The sequence below is a fragment of the Myotis nattereri genome, assembly GCF_964212035.1.
Source record: "Myotis nattereri genome assembly, chromosome: 17".
Classification (NCBI taxonomy): Eukaryota; Metazoa; Chordata; class Mammalia; order Chiroptera; family Vespertilionidae; genus Myotis; species Myotis nattereri.
In genome coordinates, this window is record NC_138092.1 from 47,878,877 (window position 1) to 47,901,884 (window position 23,008).

At 45.7% G+C, this 23,008-nt stretch overlaps 1 protein-coding gene across 2 annotated transcripts in view; it reads right to left on the reverse strand.

Annotated features, from left to right (window-relative positions):
• The window catches only part of MRPS28 (mitochondrial ribosomal protein S28), a 107,057-nt gene extending 86,147 nt beyond the window's left edge, over window positions 1–20,910 (reverse strand). The window contains exon 1 of one of the 2 annotated variants that reach the window (XM_081111344.1): window positions 20,660–20,910. In XM_081111344.1, coding sequence (XP_080967470.1) covers window positions 20,660–20,875 — 216 coding nt within the window. In that variant the 5' untranslated portion in view covers window positions 20,876–20,910. The remainder of the gene's footprint in view (window positions 1–20,659) is intronic. The other variant, XM_081111343.1, reaches the window with a different exon arrangement.
• Window positions 20,911–23,008: the final 2,098 nt, after the last annotated feature.

The following is a 23,008-nucleotide window of genomic DNA, read 5'->3' on the forward strand; positions in this document are numbered from 1 at the left end:
GTAAAAGAGATATACGTAGGATTTTGCTTTAAAAAGCCAGGTATACTCTTCAACTTCATTTTCTCCCTTTACTTCGTGAAGAGGAGCCAGCGTGGCCGGGTGGCTGGAGTGGAACCAGGACTGTGAGCAGGGTTCGGAGTGGCCTGAGACAAAGCCTCCTGCCTGGGGAGGAGGGGAGTCTGAGCCTGTGAGGAGGGCACCCCAGGAGGTGCTGGACTTATTGCTAGTACTGACCACCTGCAAAAACATGCCTTCCAAGTCAGGTTTAGGGAGAGTGACTGTTCTTTTAATACAATTTTCACACATTAAGATAAAAATGATTAAGGGTCCTTTAATTAGCACGCTGACCATGAGTTCATAATGCAGTATTTTTAATGGCTTGACCTTGTTATAACTGTATTCAAAGGAAAATAGCTTCTTTAACTGTTTTGTGCTGCTCACTTTCTAGAAGTTGTTTTACCTACTGAAGTTACTGAGGGATGAGTGAACGAATACTGCAGGCTGATTACTTTTTTAAAACTTACATTTTTTCCAAACCTATGCTCACCAGGGCCTAAATTTTGGAGGCAACAGACACCTTATTTGAACCTGCCTCTCCAACCTTTACACCAAGTGACCCAAAAAGCTGCCAATTCTGACTGGGCCCCAGAGCAAGACAAGACCCTGCAACAGGTCCAGGCCACAGGCAGGCTATTCTACTGCTCGGCCTTTACAACCCACACGTGGGGGTTGGACGTATCGTGCCTCGTGCTGACGCAGAATGGAGGCTCCGACGACAAGCCCCTCCAGGTGACGCGCAGGTGACTGAAGGACAGTGGTGAAGGCACAGCCTCCCCGTGGGCACACACTGAGCCGTTCACCTGAAGGATCACTGGCCTGGACAAAGACAGGGCCAAGGGATGCCTCTATGTTGGTTTGTGAGAAGTGACTCAGGATTTTGCTGGGTGGCCAGGGACTTAGAAGTGACGTAACTGACAAGTGGCCTGGGAAAGACATTAGCTACCACAGATCTCTCTGACTGGACACAGAGTGGAAAAGCGAGTGAGTCGCATGGGAGTGATTCCTTCAGCGGGGAGGAAGCTGATTAATCAGAGGACAAGATAACCAGTCCTGGGGACATCAGTCAAGCTCTTTCCCCTCACAAATGGGTTCAAGAACACAGTGGCCATGGCATGGGATGTGCTCCTGTTGTAGAGGCCGGAGGGGTATCTCAACATGTCCCAGACCATCAGACAACTAGAAATTCCGCCAAGGCTGCAGGACCCTGAATTTCTGTGGGATGGAAGTTATGAATGGATTCAGAAACACTGCCTTATACTCACCCAACACTGCTAACGACCAACCGCCAAGAGCAGGGACCAGCACTAAGCTTCCGATAACAGCAGCCCTCCCTGGGATCAGCCGGCCCCCTGGTGGCAGGGTGGTCACGCAGGACCACTCTCAATGAATATATTATCACTGGAATGGACACTCTGAATACGGATTTGCCTTCCCTGCCCACAAAGCTTCTATCAAAACCACCATCCATCAACTAAGAGAATTTCACAGTCATTGTCATGACATGCCACACAGCCCTGCTTCTAACCAAAGAAATCATTTTACAGGCGACGATGTGGGACAATGGGGTTGTGCTTATGGAATTCACGGGTCTTTCCAGTGCTGGGCCTGACAGACTAGTAAAATGATTTTTTAGATTAAACTTCCTATTTTGAGACCATTGTAAATACACATGCAATGGTAAGAAGTAATACATGGAGAGCCCCGCACCTTTGTCCCAGTTCTCCCAATAGTAACATCTTGTAAGACACACTATAATATTACACCCATAGTATTCGGATTTTATACAATTTTATCACATGGGAAGGCGCATGTATTTGCCACCACAGTCCAGCTACAGGACAGTTCCAGCGCTACATTTTGCCCTCCATCTCCTTTCTGCCCACCCCATCCCTAAATTTCAGTAACTACTAATCTGTTCCCCATCTCTATAATTTTGTCATTTCAAGAATGTCACTCAAATGGAATCACCGGGTCTGTAACCCTTTGGGACTGGCTTTTTTCAGGCAGCATGATTCCCTTGAGATTCATTCAAGCTGATGTGTGAATCAACTGCTTGTTCCTTTGTATCGCTAAGCAGTATTCCATGGCACAGATGGACCAGTTTATCTAATCACTGATCAGCTGAAAGATAGCTGGGCTATTTCAAGTTGGGCTATTACAAGTAAAGCTGCTATGAACATTTGTGTGCAGGTTTTTATATGAATATAAGTTTACATTTCTCTGGTATCAATATTCTCTGCCTCAGTTTTTGCACTTACTTCCTATGGGAGAACCCAATGTCTCAACTAGGCCAAGGGACTTGTTGAGCAGCCTACTCCTAGATGGGGCATCTACCATTCATGCATCCTCTGCCAACTGCCAACACAGAGTACTCACAGCTTTAAACTACATCAACATTGTTGAATTTTATTCCCAAATCCCTACAAACCAGGCTCCATTCAAATGTGAGTTTCCTTTATTTCCCATTATTTAATGCTAATCAAAACAAGCCCAAGAGTTGTAATCATGTTACAAAATTTAATGTTAAGTAAAAGAAAAATTTAATATGACATTTAAAAGAAAAATCAAAATAAAACAAAACCTACACACATTAAAAGGGAGCAAGATTTTCGAGTAAAAATGAGACTCAAGAAAGATATAAAGATAGTAAAAACTAATGCTAACTTGAGAAGTCATAAAAGAGTCTGACTGCTTAGAAATATTTCATATGATCACCCACAAAACAAATACATGCAGAATATATTCATTTTTTCTTTTAGAAAATGTATAGTATTATTTATAAACATTTTATTGCGGTTGACAAAAACTTCCTTTCCGTCTTTTAGTTGTAATTTTGATGTTGAGGGAGGCAGCGAGTGCTGTGTTTACTTACTTCGCCATCTTCCTGACTATGTCGATATATTTTGTCATGTTAAGTTGACAAAAACTTAATATGACAACTTATTTGCGAGAGGGATGTCCAACTGCCGTATAGACAATCTAAGCTGTCCATATATTCTGTCAATATAAGTTGACAAAAACTTACTTTTCATGTCTTACTAGAGATTCATATCTACTTCAACACACTCTTTCATTATTTTTATATTAACTTGTCATTTCTTCTAAACATGCTTTGAAAATGTTAGATTCCACTTTGAAACTAAAGATTTCAGAAGATTTTTATTACAAACTCAGAAATAATGCTCCTAGAATTCGCTAATGTAAAACAAGGAGCACTAATGTTACACACAAATATTTTTCAACATTCCTTTACATATTAGTTTTTAAAATATTGGTATAATTTTTAAAGTTGTCAATATAAAACTGGTGAGAAAACAAGATTAAATGAAATTAATATGATATTGCTACTACATGGATTTAACAGACTTAAAACATGTTAAAAATATGAGCATTTCCCCTCTTATATAGAAACAAATCCTTTAAATAAGCTATATTTTGGACTTTCCCAGTAAATTAGATATATATATCCTGATTTAAATATTCTGTGGTCAGAGATAACCCAGCATTTTGAAATAAAAAATGCCAATAAAAATGTTCATGAAAAAGTGAAAAGTAGCCCAGCCGAAATGGCTCAATGATTGAGCATCGACCTATGAACCAGGAGGTCAGAGTTCGATTCCAAGTCAGGCCATATGCCCAGGTTGTGGGCTCGATCCCCAGTGTGGAGTGTGCAGGAGACAGTCAATCAAAGATTCTCTCTCGTCATTGATGTTTCTATCTCTTTCTCCCTTCCCTTCCTCTGAAATCAATTTCCAAAATAAAGAAAAAAAAAGTAAAAAGTAACATTTAAAAAATATTTGCATAAAATCTATCACTAAAATGAAACTATAAACTGTCTTGTAACGTCAGTATTCCACATAAATAAGCTAAAATAGTAAAATGTTATTCTCCATCTTAAAATAATAAAATGTTCTATTGTGTGGTCTTAAAAACTCTTGCAAACCATTTTTTCAATGTGCTAAAGAGTAAAAAACAGTAATACTCATAAAGCATAAAACCAATTCTCTGCTCAACTACTGCCACCTTGTGGCTAGAAAATGGGTGTTGCATTCCCAACTGGCTGAACAGGTTCTATAAATCTCTACCAACAAGAGGGGTAAAGGTTTTAAAAAAAATTTTTTAATAAAAGAAATAAGAAAAAGGTGTCAGACTTAAAAAATAGCCCTAGCTGATTTGGCTCAGTAGATAGTCAGCCTGTGGACCAAAAGGGACCGGGTTTGATTCAGGTCAAGGGCATGTACCTTGGTTGCAGGCTCCTCCTCCTCCTCGGTCCAGGCCCTGGTAAGGGAGCCTGCAGAAGGCAACCAATCGATGTATTTCTCTCACACAGATATTTTTCCCTGTCTTTCCCCCTCTCTTCCACTCTCCCTAAAAATCAATGGAAAAAAACATCCTTACTCCTCGGGTGAGGATTGAAATTCTTTTTTTCTTCTTTTTTTAAAGGGTGAATATCCTCGGGTGAGGATTTTTTTAAAAAAGTATACACACACACACACACACACACACACATAAAGATATATATATATATATTACTAGGTCACAAAAATGAAAAGAACTTGGTCCCTACCCTGAAAACAACAATTTGAAGAGACAGATGCATAAACCAACCTTAAAGGTAACGAGGCAAGGGAAAGAGAAGTGGGTAAATGGGAAAGGGCACCTACAAACCTCCACACAAAACGAAGGCATTTCATGTCATTTAAACTTGAGGATAAGGAATTCATGATTAAATTCCTACCTGCAGGGGAAAGTTCCTTTTAAGGATAACTTGCTTGGCTCTTACTGAATAACACTGTTTTAAAAAAATATATATTGATTTCAGAGAGGGAGAGAGAGAAAGAGAAACATCAAGGATGAGAATCATTGATTGGCTGCCATGTGACTGAGCCCGTAATCCAGGCATGTGCCCTGACTGGGATTGGACCCTGACCTCCTGGTTAATAGGTCGACGCTCAACCACTGAGCCATGCCAGCTGGGCTGAATATCACTTATTTCTGAGGTGTACATACAGACACATAAGTCTGCACTTTTAGGATAAGAATTAAATCAATGGGTATAATTTCAACCACTGAACCATATAAATTTAATTCCAATTCAAATCAACAAATATATATTCAACCCCTACTTATGTGTAAGGCATTATGCAAGGAATGAAAAGGGTGAATAATGAATGAGTCCTGGCCAGAGTGGCCCAGTGGTTGGAGCATGGACCTGCTCACCAGGGCATGTACCTGGGTTGCAATTTCAATACCCCACCCTGATCAGGGTGAGTTCAGGAAGCAAGCTGAGTGCAGGATGTGTCTCTCTCACATAGATGTTTCTCTCTCTCCCCCCCCCTCTCCCTTCCGCTCGCTAAAAAAAATTAATGGGAAAAAAAACATCCTTACTCCTCGAGTGAGGATTGAAATTTTTTTTTAATTTTTTTTAAAAGGGTGAATAAAAATTACCCCTAATGTAATACAGAAAAGAGGATAAAACAAATTCACAATGACTTCAATATAACTTAAGAGTTGTGTGTACCATAAAGATAGTATAAAACAATGCCCTGGACATTCAAAAGGAGTTTCATCTGGTTGGGGAGATGACAAAGGCCTAATTGAAGAGGCAGTGTTTCCAATGGAATCTGCAGGCAGGGACACTAATTCCAGGGGAAAGAGAAAAGGTAAAGAAATACAGATTTGTGTAAAGAACAGCAAACTGTTTATCTTCCAAAAAAAATTTTTAAGCAGAAGCCATGTTACAAATGGAATCTTAATCTTACTAGTACATAGAGCCCTAATATATATATAATATACATGTAGTAGTCTGTTGATATAGTAGTATTTTATGAGTTCAACTGATACCATTTGCCCAGCCAGTATGGCTCAGTGGTTGAGCATCAACCCATGAACCAGGAGGTCAAGGTACGAGTCCTGGTCAGGGCACATGACTGGATTACGGGCTCAATCCCCAGTGCGGGGTAGGCAGGAGGCAGCCAATCAATGATTCTCTCTCATCATTGATGTTTCTATCTCTCTCTCTCCCTTGCCCTTCCCCTCTCTGAAATAAAAACATTTTTAAAATTTATTAAGTAAAAAACATAAACATGCCATTATTTTGATAAAAATTTCAAATTGATATCAAAAAGTCCACTTACAATACCCCACATGGATAGGGGGTGAGGCAACAGGCACTGTCACACACTGTAAGCGGGAATGTAGCACAAACAGGCTCTATCAAAATGCAAATTGTGTGTATACTTTGACCCAGCATATATTCCATAAATATGCAAAAATGTAAATGTTCACTGTAGCATTGTCTGTATTAAGGGAGAAATAAAACAGAAAAACACCTAGAAGCTCATTAATGAAAGCTTGGTTAAATAAATTATGCCATGAAATACCAAGCAAATATTTTTTTCAAAGAGGTATATACACTCAACACATATGTAATGAGAAGGAAAAGTATTTGAAGTTATACATACTTAAGTAAAAATAGCAATTTTCTGTAACAACTAAAATATACTGCTTACTAAGTCTCAGGCACTTGTGCTGTGTTTACATAATGAATTCATTTAATCTCAATAATCCCATGACATAGGTTTTTATTTTATAAAAAAGGGAATGAGCCCTAACTGGTTTGGCTCAGTGGATAGAGCATTGGCCTGCAGACTGAAGGGTCCCAGGTTTGATTCCACTCAAGGGCACATGCCTGAGTTGCAGGCTTGATCCCCCGTGGGGGGCATTCAGGAGGCAGCCGATCAATGACTCTATCATTGATGTTTCTATCTATCTCTCTCCCTTCCTCTCTGAAATCAATTAAAAATGTATTTTTAAAAAAGGGAATGATACACATATATTAAGTAGTTTTCCAAGGAAACACAGCTAGTGAATAATAGGACCATAATTCAAACCAACACTTTATGAATCCAGAGTTTAGACTCTGAAACAGTAATAATGTACTTCAAAACTGTACCAGCCAATTTGTGTGTTTTTAAGGATAATTACACTTATACTTAATGAGCTTATCTATAATAATAAAAACATAATATGCTAATTAGTCAGACGTCCTTCCAGACGACCTTCCGGATAAAGCCAGGGCCGGGAGGGCCGAGCCCTTTGCATGAATTTCGTGCATCAGGCCTCTAGTCTACACTAATAAAAGAGAAAGATGCAAATTGACCATACCCCCAAACACTTCCCATTGGCTAATCAGCAGGATATGCAAATTAACTGCCAACCAAGATGGCGGCCAGCAGCCAGGCAGCTGAAGCTCCAGTGACAGAGGAAGCCAACATTTCCGGCCTGCAGCAGCCCAGCTCTGAGCTCCGGATGCAACAATGTTACAATTATAGAAGCTAAACAAAGCCCAGATAGCTGCTTTCAGCCGTCAGCGGGCTCAGAGCTTAGAGCGCCAGTGATGGCAACAGAGTTTCAATTATAGAAGCTAAACAAAGCCCAGATACCTGTTTTCAGCAGCCGAGACCTCAAGCTGGAGCCGGCCTCAGAGCTAAAGCCAACTCTCAGCTCCAGTGACAGCCATAGAAGGTAAATAAATCCCAGAATAAAAAAAAAAGAAAAAAGAAAAAAAGGAGAGGCTGGGAGCTTCAGTCACCCGCCAGCCTGAAAACGGCCCTCAGCCCCTCATCCAAACTGGCCAAGCACCCCAGTGGTGACCCCCACCCTAAAGGGAGTGCGGGAAGCCTAAAAACAGCCCTCAGCCCCTCACCCAGACTGGCCAGGCACCCCAGTGGGGACCGCCCCCAGAAGACTCAGCAGCCGGTCTTGCCTTGGGGCCTGGGAACCGCCCATCAGCGGGGTCGGCTCTGCAAGGCAAGGCCCGCTCCCAGCAGCCGGTCTTGCCTTGCGCCCTGGGGACCGCAAATCAGCAGGTCCGGGCTGCAAGGCAAGGCCCGCCCCCAGAAGGCCCAGCTACTTTAAAAATAGAAGGATCTCCTTTTGAACCAATCTGTTTAGATTCATGATTAGTAAAACAGTATGGAACTAATGAAATACAGTGATAGGAATTAGGAAGTGTGGCACTGATGGTTCTGGGCATGTGAAGGGTGAGGGACAGAAGGGTATACACGGTCTTCCCTTCAGTTCTGCTGGAGAGATGAGCTCTGAGGGCCGGAGCTGCTCCATGCCCAGAGGAGGTGGGTGTGGTCAGTGGTTCTGTTACAGAACTTCTTGCCAAGCAGAGACCTTACCCGACCCACAGGAACCTTTTTACTCCAGAAAACAGAAACAGCAAGTTCCCAATGTGCATGGGAAAACCAGTGTCCCCTCCTGTGCAGTGTCCTGATGGGGTGACGGGGGAGGTGGGCGAGGGGAGCAGTGCAGAGTTGTTAGGCAGCTGGAGTGGGAGTGGAAATGCCATGAAATGTCCACAGTCCTGGCTGTGCCCACGGCCTGGGCGGCTCCTCCAGGCCCTGGCTGAGGGATTAGGGCTGATTCTCTCGGAAAGGGAATAGTCCATGGGTGAAAGATTTACAGGCTCAGGGTGGGCCGTGTGTTAGTTTGGGGCAAATCCCTCAGCATTCCTGCTGCCAAGCCCTCAAAGGAATGAGGCAGAGGCACCCCTCACCCCCAAGACCCCTCCGTGGACATTTTAGCATCTACGTGATTTTTAATCCCTTCAGGGAGACTTTCTATCCTGCAGTCCCATCCCACCCCACTGTTGCTGTTTGTCTGCCAGCTGGGTCGAGCATCAAGGGGAAGGGGGGTTAATATTCACTGAAAGACTACTGATCCTACTGGGAAACCAACCTATTTACTGTACTGTTGTAAATATCATACCCTTTATATCCTGTATATTGGCTTCTTTTAAATAAATTGAAATGTCTTAGAAAAAAAAGAAGAAAAAAGGCAAGGCAGGGCGGGACCCAGAAGACCCTGAAGCTGCCTGATATGGTAGTAACTCTATCAGTAAGCACTGTGAAAGTCAGTGGCATAAATGCACCAATTAAAGGACAGATTAAGAGGGTGAATCAAAAACAAAAACCACTTTAAATATAAAGACACACATAGATTAAAAGTAAATGAATTAAGCTGCAGCCTGTTTTGCTCAGTGGATAGAGCATTAGCCCGTGGACTGAAGGGTCCCAGGTTCGATTCCAGTCAAGGGCATGTACCTCAGTTGCTGGCTTGATCCCCAGTCCCTATCAAAGCATGTGCAGGAGGCAACCAATCAATGTGTCTCTCCCTTTCCCTTCACTCTCTCTAACATTCAATGGAAAAATATCCTTGGGTGAAGATTAACAAAAACAAAGTAAATGGATTAAGTAACATTAAAGAGATTATAAGAAAATTATATTACAAATTCTGTTAGTTGTATAATGGTTATGTTTAAATTATTAACACCTAAGAAATTGGGTGAAGGGTACATATAATATGCTGTAATATTTTATAGTTTTTTTAGATGTATGAGATTATTTCAAATTAAAATATTAAAAAATTTAAAAATTAATAAAATATTAATTGAAATGTATCTGCATTACATTAAAAATCTCCTAATTGCTTCTAGCATAATTTATTAAATTGTGCTAAAATTTACAAGGGTTCAATTAAAAAATATCTTAATTCTAAATGACATAATAGAAAATATATAATAGTGCAGTTATAAGCACTTATCTGAAAATACAAACTTAAAGAAGTGAATTTAAAGAAGGGATTAGCCAAAGAAAATATATGCACAACCCATGTACACAGACAACAGTATGGTGGTGGCCAGAGAGAAGTGGGGGGCAAGAGCTGGGTAGAGGGGGCAAAAGGGGGGAAATAGGGACATCCTATATAATAATAATAAAAGGCTAATATCCACATTGACTGGACAGGAGAATGACCGGTTGCTATGATGTGCACGGGCCACAAGGGGGCAGATGCTCAATGCAGGAGCTGTCCCCCGGTGGTCAGTGCACTTCCATATGGGGAGTGCCACTCAGCCAGAAGCTGGCTCATGGCTGGCCAGCGCAGTGGTGGTGCCAGGAGCCTCTCCCACCTCCGTGGCAGCACTAAGAATGTCCAACTAACGGTTTAGACCTGATCCCTTGAGGGCCTAAGCCTTTAGTCGGACATCCCCAAGGGCTCCCTGGCTGCTAGAAGGATGTCTGACTGCAAGCTTAGGCCTGATCCCCTAGGGAGTGGGCCTAAGTCAACAAGTGGACATCCCCCAAGGGGTCCTGGACTGTGAATGGGCGCAGGCTGGGCTGAGGGACACCCGCGCCCCGAGTGCACAAATTTTTGTGCACCAGGCCTCTAGTCTATATAATAAAAGCCTAAGCAACTGTTATGGTGGAACAAGAACCGATTGCTATAATGCGCACTGACCACCAGGGGGCAGACGCTCAACGCAGGAGCTGCCCCTTGGTGGTCAGTGCACTCCCACAGGGGGAGCGTCATTCAGCCAGAAGCTGGGCTCATGGCAGGCGAGCACAGCAGTGGTGGCGGGAGCCTCTCCCACCTCCGCTGCAGGAGAGCGGTAAACAACAAGGGATCCCAGATTGTGAGAGGGATGTCCAACTGCCAGCTTAGCCAACAGGCAGACATTCCCCGAGGAGTCCCGGACTGGGAGAAGATGGAGGCTGGGCTGAGAGAGCCCCCAAGTGCATGAATTTCGTGCACCAGGCCTCTAGTCTACTTATATAAAAGCCCTGGGTGTAACATCACGCCAGACCCACGACCAAGCGGAAGGAAGTCAGTCCTGCAGGGGTTGTCTTGGCCACGGCTGCGCCCTCCCCCGAGCTGTTTCCTGGAGCTGTTCCTGCCTCAAACCCAAATTCCAGGGTTTGAGGCAGGAACCCGCCCTCAGAGTGTGGAGGCATATCTTCATAAAGTGTGCCGCGCCAGCACGGCCAAGGGTGAACCTGAGTGGGGACGGCTGAAAGGCTTAGAAAAGACAGACAAGAGAATGAAATCTGGGTCTCGGTGGGACGCTGCTTCTCTGAGAGACAGCGACCACACCCACAGCCGTGTCTTTATTTTATAGTAGATGCCATGAGGTAAAATAAGGGCGTGACCAAGATGTTTACAACATTCTTCTGGGTTTCAATCCTACTCAACTACACGCACCTGAACTCTATCAAGCCCATATCACTCAGGTACATGGGGCCACGTGTTTGAACCATAGGTTCAAGCTTACAACTATAGCTGTTGGCTATAATTGTGCTGGGAGGGCCCTGCCCTCCAAGCTGGGACTTGCACGTGGCAATGAGAGAACTGTGCCCTCTCATCAGTCCAAGGCTTGACCCTGTCCAAACATTGTAGCGGCTCCCCACAATAAAGTTTTAATACATTATATTAGAGGTTGTGGTGGTACTGTTTTACCCACAGCATCTACAGGAATTGCTGCAAATTTACTTCTCGATGGAAGAACCTTTCACTCCCAATATAAATGACCAATTCCATTAAATGAAACTTCAATTTCTAGACTCGATATAAACAGTGAAGTTGCTAAAACTATTAAAAAGGCCCAACTTCTCATTATTGATGAATGCATCATGGCATCCAGTCATGCTATAAACGCCATAGACAGATTACTAAGAGAAATTATGAATTTGAATGTTGTATTTGGTGGGAAAGTTCTCCTTCTCGGAGGGGATTTTCGACAATGTCTCAGTATTGTACCGCATGCTATGGGATCGGCCATAGTATAAACAAGTTTAAAATACTGCAATGTTTGGGGATGTTTCAATAAATTGTCTCTTAAAACAAATATGAGATCAGAGGATTCTGCTTATAGTGAATAGTTAGTAAAACTTGGAGATGGCAAACTTGATAGCAGTTTTCATTTAGAAATGGATATTGAAATCCCCTGTGAAATGATTTGTAATGGATCTATTATTGCAGCTACCTTTGGAAATAGTATATCTACAGATAATATTAAAAATATATCTAAACATGAAATTCTTTGTCCAAAAAAATGAGCACGTTCAAAAATTAAATGAAGAAATTTTGGACATACTCAGAGATTTTCACACATATTTGAGTGATGATTCCATTGATTCAAGAGATGATGCTAAAAAAGGAAAATTTTGCCATCGAATTTCTTAACAGTATTACTCCTTCGGGAATGCTGTGTCATAAATTAAAATTGAACGTGTTGCAATCATCATGCTATTGAGAAATCTTAATAGTAAGTGGGGTCTTTGTAATGGTACCAGATTTATCATCAAAAGATTACAATCTAACATTATCGAAGGTGAAGTATTAACAGGATCTGCAGAGGGAGAGGTTGTTCTGATTCCAAGAATTGATTTGTCCCTGTCTGACACTGGCCTCCCATTTAAATTAATTTGAAGACGGTTTCCCATGATGCCAACATTTGCGATGATTATTAATAAATCAGAAGGACAAATTCTAGACAGAGTAGGAATATTCCGACCTGAACCCGTTTTCGCACATGGTCAGTTATATGTTGCTTTCTCTCAAGTTTGAAGAGCATGTGACGTTACAGTTAAAGTTCTAAATACTTCATCACAAGAGAAATTAGTCAAGCACTCTGAAAGTATTTTCACTTTTAATGTGGTGTACAGGGAGATATTAGAATAAGTTTAATCATTTTATCAGTCATTGTTTGCATCACTGTTGTTTTTATATCATGTTTTTGTTGTTTTCATATCATGTTTTTGTCATTTTTATATCATGCCTCTGTTGTTGTTATATCCTTTTGTTACTGTTTATTTATTAATAAACTAGAGGCCCGGTGCACAAAAATTTGTGCACTGGGGGGGGGGGGTACCTCAGCCTGGTCTGTGCCCTCTCGCAGACTGGGACCCCTCGGGAGATAATGACATGCTGGCTTAGGCCTGCTCCCGGGTGGCAGAGGGCAGGCCCAATCCCTAGGTGCAGCCCCTGTTTGGGCTCGGAGCAGGGCCAATTGGGGAGTTGGGTCGCCGCCCCCTGTCATGCACAGAGCAGGGCAGATTGGGAGGTTGCGATACCATCCTCAGTCACGCTCAGGGTAGGGCCGATTGGGGGGTTGGGGCACCGCCCCCTGTCACATTCAAGGCAGGGTCGATGGGGAGGTTGCGGCGCCACCCCCTGTAATGCACAGAGCAGGGCCAATCAGGGGGTTGGGGCGCTGCCCCCAGTCATGCACAGAGCAGGGCCGATCAGGGGGTTGGGGAGCTCCCCCCTGTCACGCACAGAGCAGGGCCCATCAGGGGGTTGAGGAGCTCCCCCGTCACTCACAGAGTAGGGCCGATAGGGGAGTTGGCGCACCGCCCCCTGTCACACACAGAGCAGGGCGGATCAGGGGGTTGGAGTGCCACCCTCTATCACCCACAGAGCAGGGCCGATCAGGGGGTTGGGGCACCGCCACTGTCACACTCAGGGCAGGGCCGATGGGGAGGTTATGGCTCTACCCTGTCACACACAGAGCAGGGCCCATGGGGTGAGGGGGTTGGGGCGCCGCCCTCTATCACCCACAGAGCATGGCCAAACAGGGGGTTGGGGTGCCGCACCCTGTCACACACAGAGCCGCAGGGTGATCAGGGGTTTGGGGAGCTCCCCCCTATCAAGCACAGAGCAGGGCCGATCAGGGGGTTGGGGCGCCTTCACCCGTCATGAACAGACCAGGGCCGATAGGGAGGTTGTGGCCCCGCCCCCTGTCACACACAGAGCCGCAGGGCGATCAGGGGGATTGGGCGCTGCCCCCTGTCACACTGATCCTGGTGCCGGGAGGCCTCTCAGCTCTGCTGATCCCGGTGCTGGGAGGCATATTACCCTTTTACTATATAGGACAGAGGCCTGGTGCATGGGTGGGGGCTGGCTGGTTTGCCCTGAAGGGTGTCCTGGATCAGGGTGGGGGTCCCCACTGGGGTGCCTGGCCAGCCTGGATGAGGGGATGATGGCTGTTTGCAGCTGGTCACACACCCTTCAGGGTGGGGGTCCCCACTGGGGTGCCTGGCCAGTCTGGGTGAGGGGCTGAGGGCCGATTTCAGGCTGGGACTGAAGCTCCCAACTGCTCCTTTTTTTCTTTTTCTTTTTTTTATTCTGGGCCAGCTTTAGCTCTGAGGCTCCAGCTCTTAGGCCTCCGCTCCTGAGAGCAGGTATCTGGTTTGTTTCAGTTCTATTATCGAAACTCTGTATCAACTCCAGCTCTGAGATCCCAGCCAGCTGAAAGCTGGTTTCTGGGGTTTTGTTTAGCTTCTATATTTGTTACAATGTTTCTTAAACTGCAGGCTCAGAGGCCTGCAGAGGCAGAGGGGAAAGTTGGTTTCCTCCGTCACTGAAGCAAGCAAGCCTCATGTTAGTTTCAAGCTGCCTGGCTGCCAGCCACCATCTTGGCTGGCAGTTAATTTGCATATCTCACTGATTAGCCAATGGGAAGGGTAGTGGTTGTACGCCAATTACCATGTTTCTCTTTTATTAGATAGGATTTATATATTATTTTCATATACATTTTACTAATTTCCTTTCATCTTTCACACTTCTTATTATAGAGAAAGGGAAAATAGCAATATTAAAATATCTCCGCTAATTAATTCCCTTTTTTAAAAAAAATACATTTTATTGATTTTTTACAGAGAGGAAGGGAGAGGGATAGAGAGTTACAAACATCAATGAGAGAAAAACACTGATCAGCTGCCTCCTGCATACTCCCCACTGGGGATGTGCCCACAACCAAAGTACCTGCCCTTGACCAGAATTGAACCTGAGTCCACAGGCCGATGCTCTATCCACTGAGCCAAACCGGATAGGGCAGTGGTTGGCAAACTGTGGCTCAGCAAACTGCAGCTCACGAGCCACATGCGGCTCTTTGGCCCCTGGAGTGTGGCTCTTCCACAAAATACTGACTTCTGCGCATGGGCCACGAAGTTTCAATAACACTGTATGTATTTTGTGGTATTTTGTGGAAGAGCCACACTCAAGGGGCCAAAGAGCAGCATGTGGCTCACGAGCCGCAGTTTTCCAACCACGGGGTTAGGGCAATTAATTCCCTTTTAATGTGCACGAATTTCGTGCACCGGGCTACTAGTTTATATATAAAATCTCTGGAAATTGCCATTTTAAAAATTCAGGAGGAATTCAGGAAGATGGCGAAGTAAGTAAACGCAGCACTCACTGCCTCCCTCAACTTCAAAATTACAACTAAAATACAGAACAACAATCATTTAGAACCGCCTGAAATTTGGCTGAATGGAAGTCCTACAATTGGAGAAGTAAAGAAGAAAGCACACTGAGACCGGTAGGAAGCATGGAACTGGCTGGCCCAACACCCACATGTGGTGTTTTTTAATGGGGAGGGATAGCTCAGTTGCAGAGGCCTCCAGTGAGGAGCAAGAGTTCCCAGCCCCAGACCAGATCCCTCAGCCATTTCCAGTGCTGGGAAGAGAAGTCCCCATAACTTCAGTCTGTAAAATCCAGTGAGGATTGTGGCTGAGTGACAGGGAGGCTGCTGGAGATCCAGGAAGTTCCTCTTAAAGGGCCGGCACATGGACTTACTCAGACTTGATCCCTCTGGGCTCCAGTACTGAGGCAGTAGTTTGAAAGGAACCTGGGGCATTCAGGGAGGAACTGGATTGTCCAGCATCAGGGCAAGTACTTAAGCTGCTTTCTCCCAGACAGGGGTGCTCCCAGGTTTCATTGTTCCTATAATGAGGTCTTCCCCATCACAGAGCTGACTTGCAGGCTCCATATCTGAGGCTCCATCAACCTGGATCATACTGTTCCCACCACCCTGATGATTCCTTGAGACCCCACCCACCCAATTTGCTGTCTACCCAAGCTGTTTACAGCAGCTTTTCCATATGACCTGGCTCAGGCTTCAGGCTTTCCTAAAATCTCGCAAACAAGCAGCAGCTGGAGTCAGTGTGCCTATCAGAAAGAGGCCCAAGGCCCAGTACTAGCAGCAAGCTGCCTTGCTTCACAGCTTGGCCTCATCTGGACACTTCCAAGCCCAACACAAGGAGCAGCCATCTGCAGACTGCTCTGTAGCTCCTGCTGGGTGGCCCCAGGCAGTGGCTGACTGCATCTCCCAGGAGGCACCAGAGCCACTGCACCCAGTGGACAGCTTCAGACCATACCAGATTACAACTCTACACATCCACAATGACACATTCAAGGCACAGACTCAGTGGGCACCAAAGCCCCACTAAAGCAAATCCTGCTCCATAGGGGTGTCTCCTGCACAGCAGCTCTTCTGCTGTAGTCGCAGCTGGTCCTCACAGCCAACTGTCCTGGAGGTCAAATCCTCCCAGTGATGCCAATAGCAATCAAGTTCAACTACACCAAGATTGTGCACACAGCCCACAGGGGTGTACCTAGTTTGCCCAGCTCAGGTGACTGGGAAGGCTGAACCATTGGGTCCTACAGGACACCTACTACACAAACCCACTCTACCAATTCCAGGAAACATAGCAGCTCTACCTACTACATAGAAACAAACACAGGGAAGAAATCAAAATGTGGAGACAAAGAAACAGGTCACAAATAAAAGAACAGGAGAAATTTCCAGAAAAAGAACTAAATGAATGGAGCAAACAAACTCCTAGATACAGAGTTCAAAACAATGGTTATAAGCATACTCAAAGATCTTAATGAGAGCTGACTTGTCAGTGCCAGCAGGACCACTGCTCAGCATTGCTGCTCTGAGTTGTTCTGAGCTCATATATTCTTCTAAACTCTTCCCGACTACAGCAGGGCTGGTTCCTTCTCGAATCCTGCCCACTGTACTAATGGTTGGGAACTTAGTCCAAGTTCCTCCTTTATCCTCTGCTCACTGAGACACAGGTCAGTTCTCGGTGGCGGGGGAGATAGAGAAGCCATGAGAGGTTGTGGGTATATAAGAATGAGTCTTTATTGCAGAAGCCAATGGCCATATAGCCGTTAGACAAAACAGTTCTCCACAGCAAAGTCCATACAACAGGCAGGCAGCTATACACCGGCTAGTGAACAGGTACATCTTTCCCACAAAGCAGCATTAGTCTCTGTACCTACAGCTATTATATGAGCAGCCGCATGCTGCCTCTAGACACCTAGCTTTACATAGCAATAGTACCTGAGCTTTCCCCTGGAGCTTCAGCATCAGCAGCTTCTCCTATCTCCCCTGCCCAGCACACTGGCTGGTTAACATGGCAGCTATATCTGATAGCTCAGTTGCCGGCTTAGTTCACACTCTGTGAGCTCTTAGCCTTACATTGTAGCAGTACTGGCTCTCAGCTCTGTCTGAGCTCTCCAGCCTCTCCTGCACACACAGGAGCTACATTTTCTGTGTCTGCTGCCTCTGCCCAGCTGCTCTCTCTAGCAGACTCCTATCAGTAACCTGTATATTATTCCAGAGACAAAGAAGCCTAGCTGCCAACAGTGACATCAATCATTTGGGTTACAGAAGGGCACGGTGTGCCGTGTGTCCTTGCACACGCTGGGTATCTTAGCCTGCTATGATTCCCAGGCTCAGAGGCCTTGGCCATCCCATTTGGACTCATGACAGAACAGCCCTGAGCATCCTGGTGTACGAATAGCAAGGCCTCTGTGCTCTCATCGGCATGGCTCCCACAGAGCTTCAAGGGGCTTAGTAAGAACACCAAAGACATGAAAAAGGACTAGTCGGAAACTAAGCATACACTAGCTGAAATAAAGAATAATTTACAGGGATTCAACAGTAGAGTAGAGGATTCTGAGAATCAAATCAACGATTTGGAATATGAGGAAGCAAAAAACACCTAACCAGAAGACCAAAAAGAAAAAAGAATCCAAAAATATGAAGATAGTGTAAGGAGCCTCTGGGACAACTTCAAGCGTACCAACATTTGCATAATGGGGGTTCCAGAAGGAGAAGAGAGAGAGCAAGATATTGAAAACCTATTTGAAGAAATAATGACAGAAAACTTCCCCTACCTGGTGAAAGAAATGGACTTAAAAGTTCAGGAAGTGCAGAGAACCCCAAACAAAAGGAACCCAAAGAGGCCCACACTAAGACAGAGCATAATTAAAATGACAAAAGTTAAAGACAAAGAGAGAATCTTAGAGGCAGCAAGAAAAAAGCAGTTACCTACCTACAAGGGAGATTTCTGATTTCTCAACAGAAACTTTGCAGGCCAGAGGGAGTGGCAAAATACATTCAAAGTGATGAATAGCAAGGACCTACAACCAAGATTACTCTATACCCAGCAAAGCAATCATTCAGAATTGAAGGTCAGGTAAAGAGCTTCCACAGATAAGAAAAAGCTAAAGGTGCTCATCACCACCAAACCTGTATTACATGAAATACTGAAGGATATTCTTTAAGAAGAGGAAGGAGAAGAAAAAAGATAAAAAATATGAATAATAAAATGGCAATCCTATATAATAAAACCCTAATATGCAAATCCACCAAATGGCAGAACGACCAGTGGAACGATCGATCGCTATGACGTGCACTGACCACCAGGGAGCAGATGATCAACATAGGAGCTGCCCCCTGGTGGTCAGTGTGCTCCCACAGGGGGAGCGCTACTCAGCCAGAAGCTGGGCTCAGGGCAGGTGAGTGCATTGGTGGTAGCGGGAGCCTCTCCTGCCTCTGTTGCAGGAGAGCAGTAAGGAGCGAGGGGTCCTAGACTGCAACAGCCCTGGACTGCAAGAGGGATGTCTGATTGCCGGCTTAAGCCCAATCCTTACCGGGGATTGGGCTTAAGCCGGCAGGCGGACATCCCTGAGAGGTCCCGGACTGCGAGAGGGCGCAGGCAGGGTTGAGGGTCTAACCCCCCCACCAGTGCACTAATTTCATGCACCAGGCCTCTAGTAAATGCATATCTATCAACAATTGAATCTCAAAATCAAAATAAACAAACAAGGAATCTAATGAACAAAATAAACTGATAAATAAAATAGAACCAAAGGCATGAAAACATGGATCAGACTGAGGAATCTCAGAGGGAAGGGGAGAGATGAAGGTGGGAAGAGATTAACCAAAGAACTTATATGCATATATGCATTACCTATGGACATAGACAATATGGTGGTGAAGGCCTGGGGTGGGGCAGGAACCAGGTGGAGGGAGGTAATAGGGATGGGGGGGGGGGGGAGTGGGATATGTGTAATACTCTCTACAATAAAGATTTTTAAAAGACAATAAAAATTTTAAAAATTTAAACAATACACCCTCCAGCCTTGAGAAAATGAGTAAAAGAGAAAAGGGAGCTTTTACATATCCCACAATAATCTTCAGTGCTATTTAAATTCTTTTTAAAGTAGGCAAATATTACTTTGTAAAATTAATTTTTTTCCCCCAAAAAATCTTGACCATACAACCCGCCAGCTGGAGCCAGCTGCTCTCAGTAGCTTCTAGTTGGAGGTGATCTGCAAGGGCGGGAAAAGAAAGTGGTTGGCGGGCCCATCCCTGACTCCCCCACTGGATGGGCACCCAGAGTCTCAGGCTACCTGTGGCCTTAGGGAGCATGCCCTCAGCCCCACCCTACAGGATGGTGCTAATGGGGCGGTTAGGGTGGGGGGAGGGGGGAGGAGGCGGGGGGGGGGGGGAGGGACCAGGTGGAGGGGGTCTCTGGGGGAAAAAGGGGGACACCTGTAATACTTTCAACAATAAAGAATTATTTTCTTTTAATCCTGACCACACAATAAAGAGGAATTTTATTCATCTTGTAATCTCAGGACACTCTTCAATTAAAAAGGTCTAGAAATTTCAAAAAGTAAAGTGAAAGCCCTTTCACAAAGTTGACTCTCAACACCTAAGATCTGCTCATATTCCTCATCATAAACATGTCAGGAAAGCACTTCCAATTAACGTTAAAATTCAAACAAGTGTATGTTCAGTTATTACTCTTACAATTGTTTTTGATCAAGTATTGTTTTGGATGAGCTCATAACTGTACTATTCGCACTTGTAGAACTGTTTTTGAGCAGTCACACACATATCTCAGTTGGAGTTTAAATATGCACTGTGCGTACTATTCATTCATTCATCCCTTCAGCAAACACTGAGAGCCCACAGACTCGGAGTCAGCCCTGTACTGGATGCCAGTCAGGTCTTCCTATAATCAGGACACCACCAGTCTGTGAGCTGTTTGCTACTGGACCCCAACGAGATAATAAGTAGGGAAGCTGAGTTTTTTAAAAAATATAACTTAACCTTGCCACACATCCAATTTCACGTCTGCTTAATCTAATAATTTTTTAAAATCTGGCTTGCATTTATGTTTACTTCTTCCATTTCATTTCTCTAGTAATTCTATCGTATTTACAAAAGTATTGCCTAAGTCAGATGGGAATTTTTTTCTTGTCATTTACAGAAAAGGGAGGCCCTAACAGCTTAGATTGCTTTGCCCAAGCACCGCACTGGAGCTACAAGACAAGCAGAGAGCTCAGCTCGCCGGTGCGAGTCCGATTCGCCTCCAGTCCAGGGGTCGCCCCAGCTCGCATCAGAAGACACGCGCGAAGGTCCAGCATGTAAATACCGCACAAAAGCGCCACAAAAGGAGGAGAAACTACAACAGCGCGCGCTCTGTTCAAAGTGTCCAGTGGGCCAAGAAGCAAGCCAGCCCCGCCCCCAGGCCCCGCCCAGGACCTCAGCCCCGCCCCCATTCCGGGCTCCGCCCCGGCTCCGCGTTCCACTCCCCGCGCCAGGCCCCGCCCCCGCCAAGGCCCCGCCTCCCACGTCACTGGCACAGCTCCCGCGACTCACCCGGGACTGCCCGAGCTCCGCCCTCCGCTGCAACTCCGAGTGCCGCTCCAGAGCGCTCGCGAAGCCGCCGGGGCGCGCTCTATCCTCCGTGGACTCGGAACTCTGGCTCCCGGAGCCACTCTCAGCGCCCGAGCCTCCATAGGGCCGAGAGAAGAGGAACATGCGCAGGAAACGACTCTCGGCAGTCACGGCACGGGGCCGACACAGCGCCGCCATGACGGCTCCAGACTGAACCTCTGACCTTCAACCTCTCCGCCAGCGCGCAGGTCACGGGCGGGGCTTCCGTCGCCCCGCCCACTTCCGCACAGCACTACCTGCGGGCGGGGCGCGGTGTAGCCAGCGCATGCGCGGAGTTGGAGGCGAGCCGGGAACCTGGCGGGGCAAGTCCGTGGCTGGAGGTCCCGTGCTGGCCGCGGTCCGCTTCGTTTAGCGGGGACAGCGTTTTCGCCCCGGGAGTTTCGCCCTCCCAGGCATCGCGTGGGCCTGGTCCCGCTGCACATGCTGTCCCGCCGCCTGCGCGTGTGCCCAGGTGGCCGCACGGCTCGGCCCCCACCGCTCTTCGGGTCTTTGTCGGACCCCAAATACGCACGGTCGGGCTCCCGGGTATTTGCTATGCCACTGGGCACTTCTTAATACGCCATGGATTGACTTACAGTAGTTTTGTTCAGCGTCTGCGCCCCCATTTTGCTGTTGGACGGCCGACACCGGCCTCGGACATCTGTGAAATCCTGCTCCCAGTTGGTCTCTGCCTGTCCTGCGGCCGGTCCACCCACCTTCACCAACACGAGGCTTCCCGAGACCCGCTTGTCATCCCCACATCTCAGAGCCCTCCTAGGGATTGAGAGGCTCCGGATGGGCTTAAATATGCGCCACCGGAGGCCCCACCCTCACTCGTGATTTTTCTCCGAGTTTTTCCCCCATGTTAATTCACAGGTTTTGTCCACGCTCTTCAAAGCCGAGCCCAATCCCATATTGAACAAATGTTTACGAATTAAGCTGCCCAACCATCTTCTGCCCAACAATCTTATATTAGTTCTGTAATTACTTATCTGTAATTAGTGATTTTTAAGATAAATTCCACTCCAAGTGAGTTCTTCCTTCAGGGCACTTTAACCATGTATTTCCCTTGGCCATTACTTGCATCTTGCACAAGACGTTTTTGCATTATTCTGTATGGCTGTTGCTCTTTCCTTCTACTTTCGGGACAAGTGTGGTAACTTACAATGAACATTGGCCTGTGACCTTAAGACCCCTTAATTCACCCTAGCCAATTTGGCTCAGTGGATAGAGCATCAGCCTGCGGACTGAAAGGTCCTGGGTTCGATTCCTGTCAAGGGCACATGCTCCGGTTGCGGGCTTCATCCCCAGTGGGGGGCGTGTAGGCGGCAGCCAGTCAATGATTCTCTCCCTTCCTCTCTGAAATCAATAAAAATTAAAAAGAACCCTTAAATCTAGTCTGGACTAATCTTGGCCGCAGGCAACCCAATTTAATGTTAATTTGATTCCCTCACCGGTAAAACCAAATTATTAGACCCTGTGTTCAATTTAAGGAAGTGCGTGTAAACCTACATCAGTATCTACAGGACAAATGGATTAGTAACATCCCAGCTCTTAAATAACAGATGTATTGTGTTCCTGTCCTGCCTCAGCCAGATGATAAATTCCTTGAGGATTCTAACAACAGGTATTGGGACAAATCTTCAAGTTTTTAATATATGAGTGAGTTTGTATCAGCTGATTTCAAGTTGTGCTAAGTTCTCTGCCTTTAGCATAGCATCAGAGCATCAAATGGGAGGATGGGCATATCAGCAAGGAGGTATCCGCACAGGGTCCCGGAGCCACTCTCAGCGCCCGAGCCTCCATAGGGCCGAGAGAAGCACCAACCTATTCAAGCACCAACCATAGCATCAGCGCTGGTGCAGTGTCTTCATCAGATTCTGACCCTGCTCTACCCCTGGAGCCCCACCTTCTTTATTATATAGGCCGTTCCCCCTATCGCTTGCAAGTAGTTGGTAAGCTTTGTAAAAACATTAGAGATGGCCAATGGTAAGGAAAGTGAATAGGAAGTAGTTCAAGTCCTGGCTCCACATCCCCTGGCTGTGATCTCATCTATGAAAAGGTGATGCTGCCACATCCTTGGGTAAAATATTAAAGGAAATGAGCATACAATGCTAGCACTTAATGAAAGCTCAATAAAGAGTGACTACTAGTGGTGATATGGAGGTGATTAGAAATGCAAGCCTCTTAAGCTTGCATGAAAACCTGGGGGGGAAGGATAGGGCTAGCCATACAATGGGGAGATGTTAGTATCTCAAGTCTTTTCAGCCATAGAGAAGAAGACGATCATTA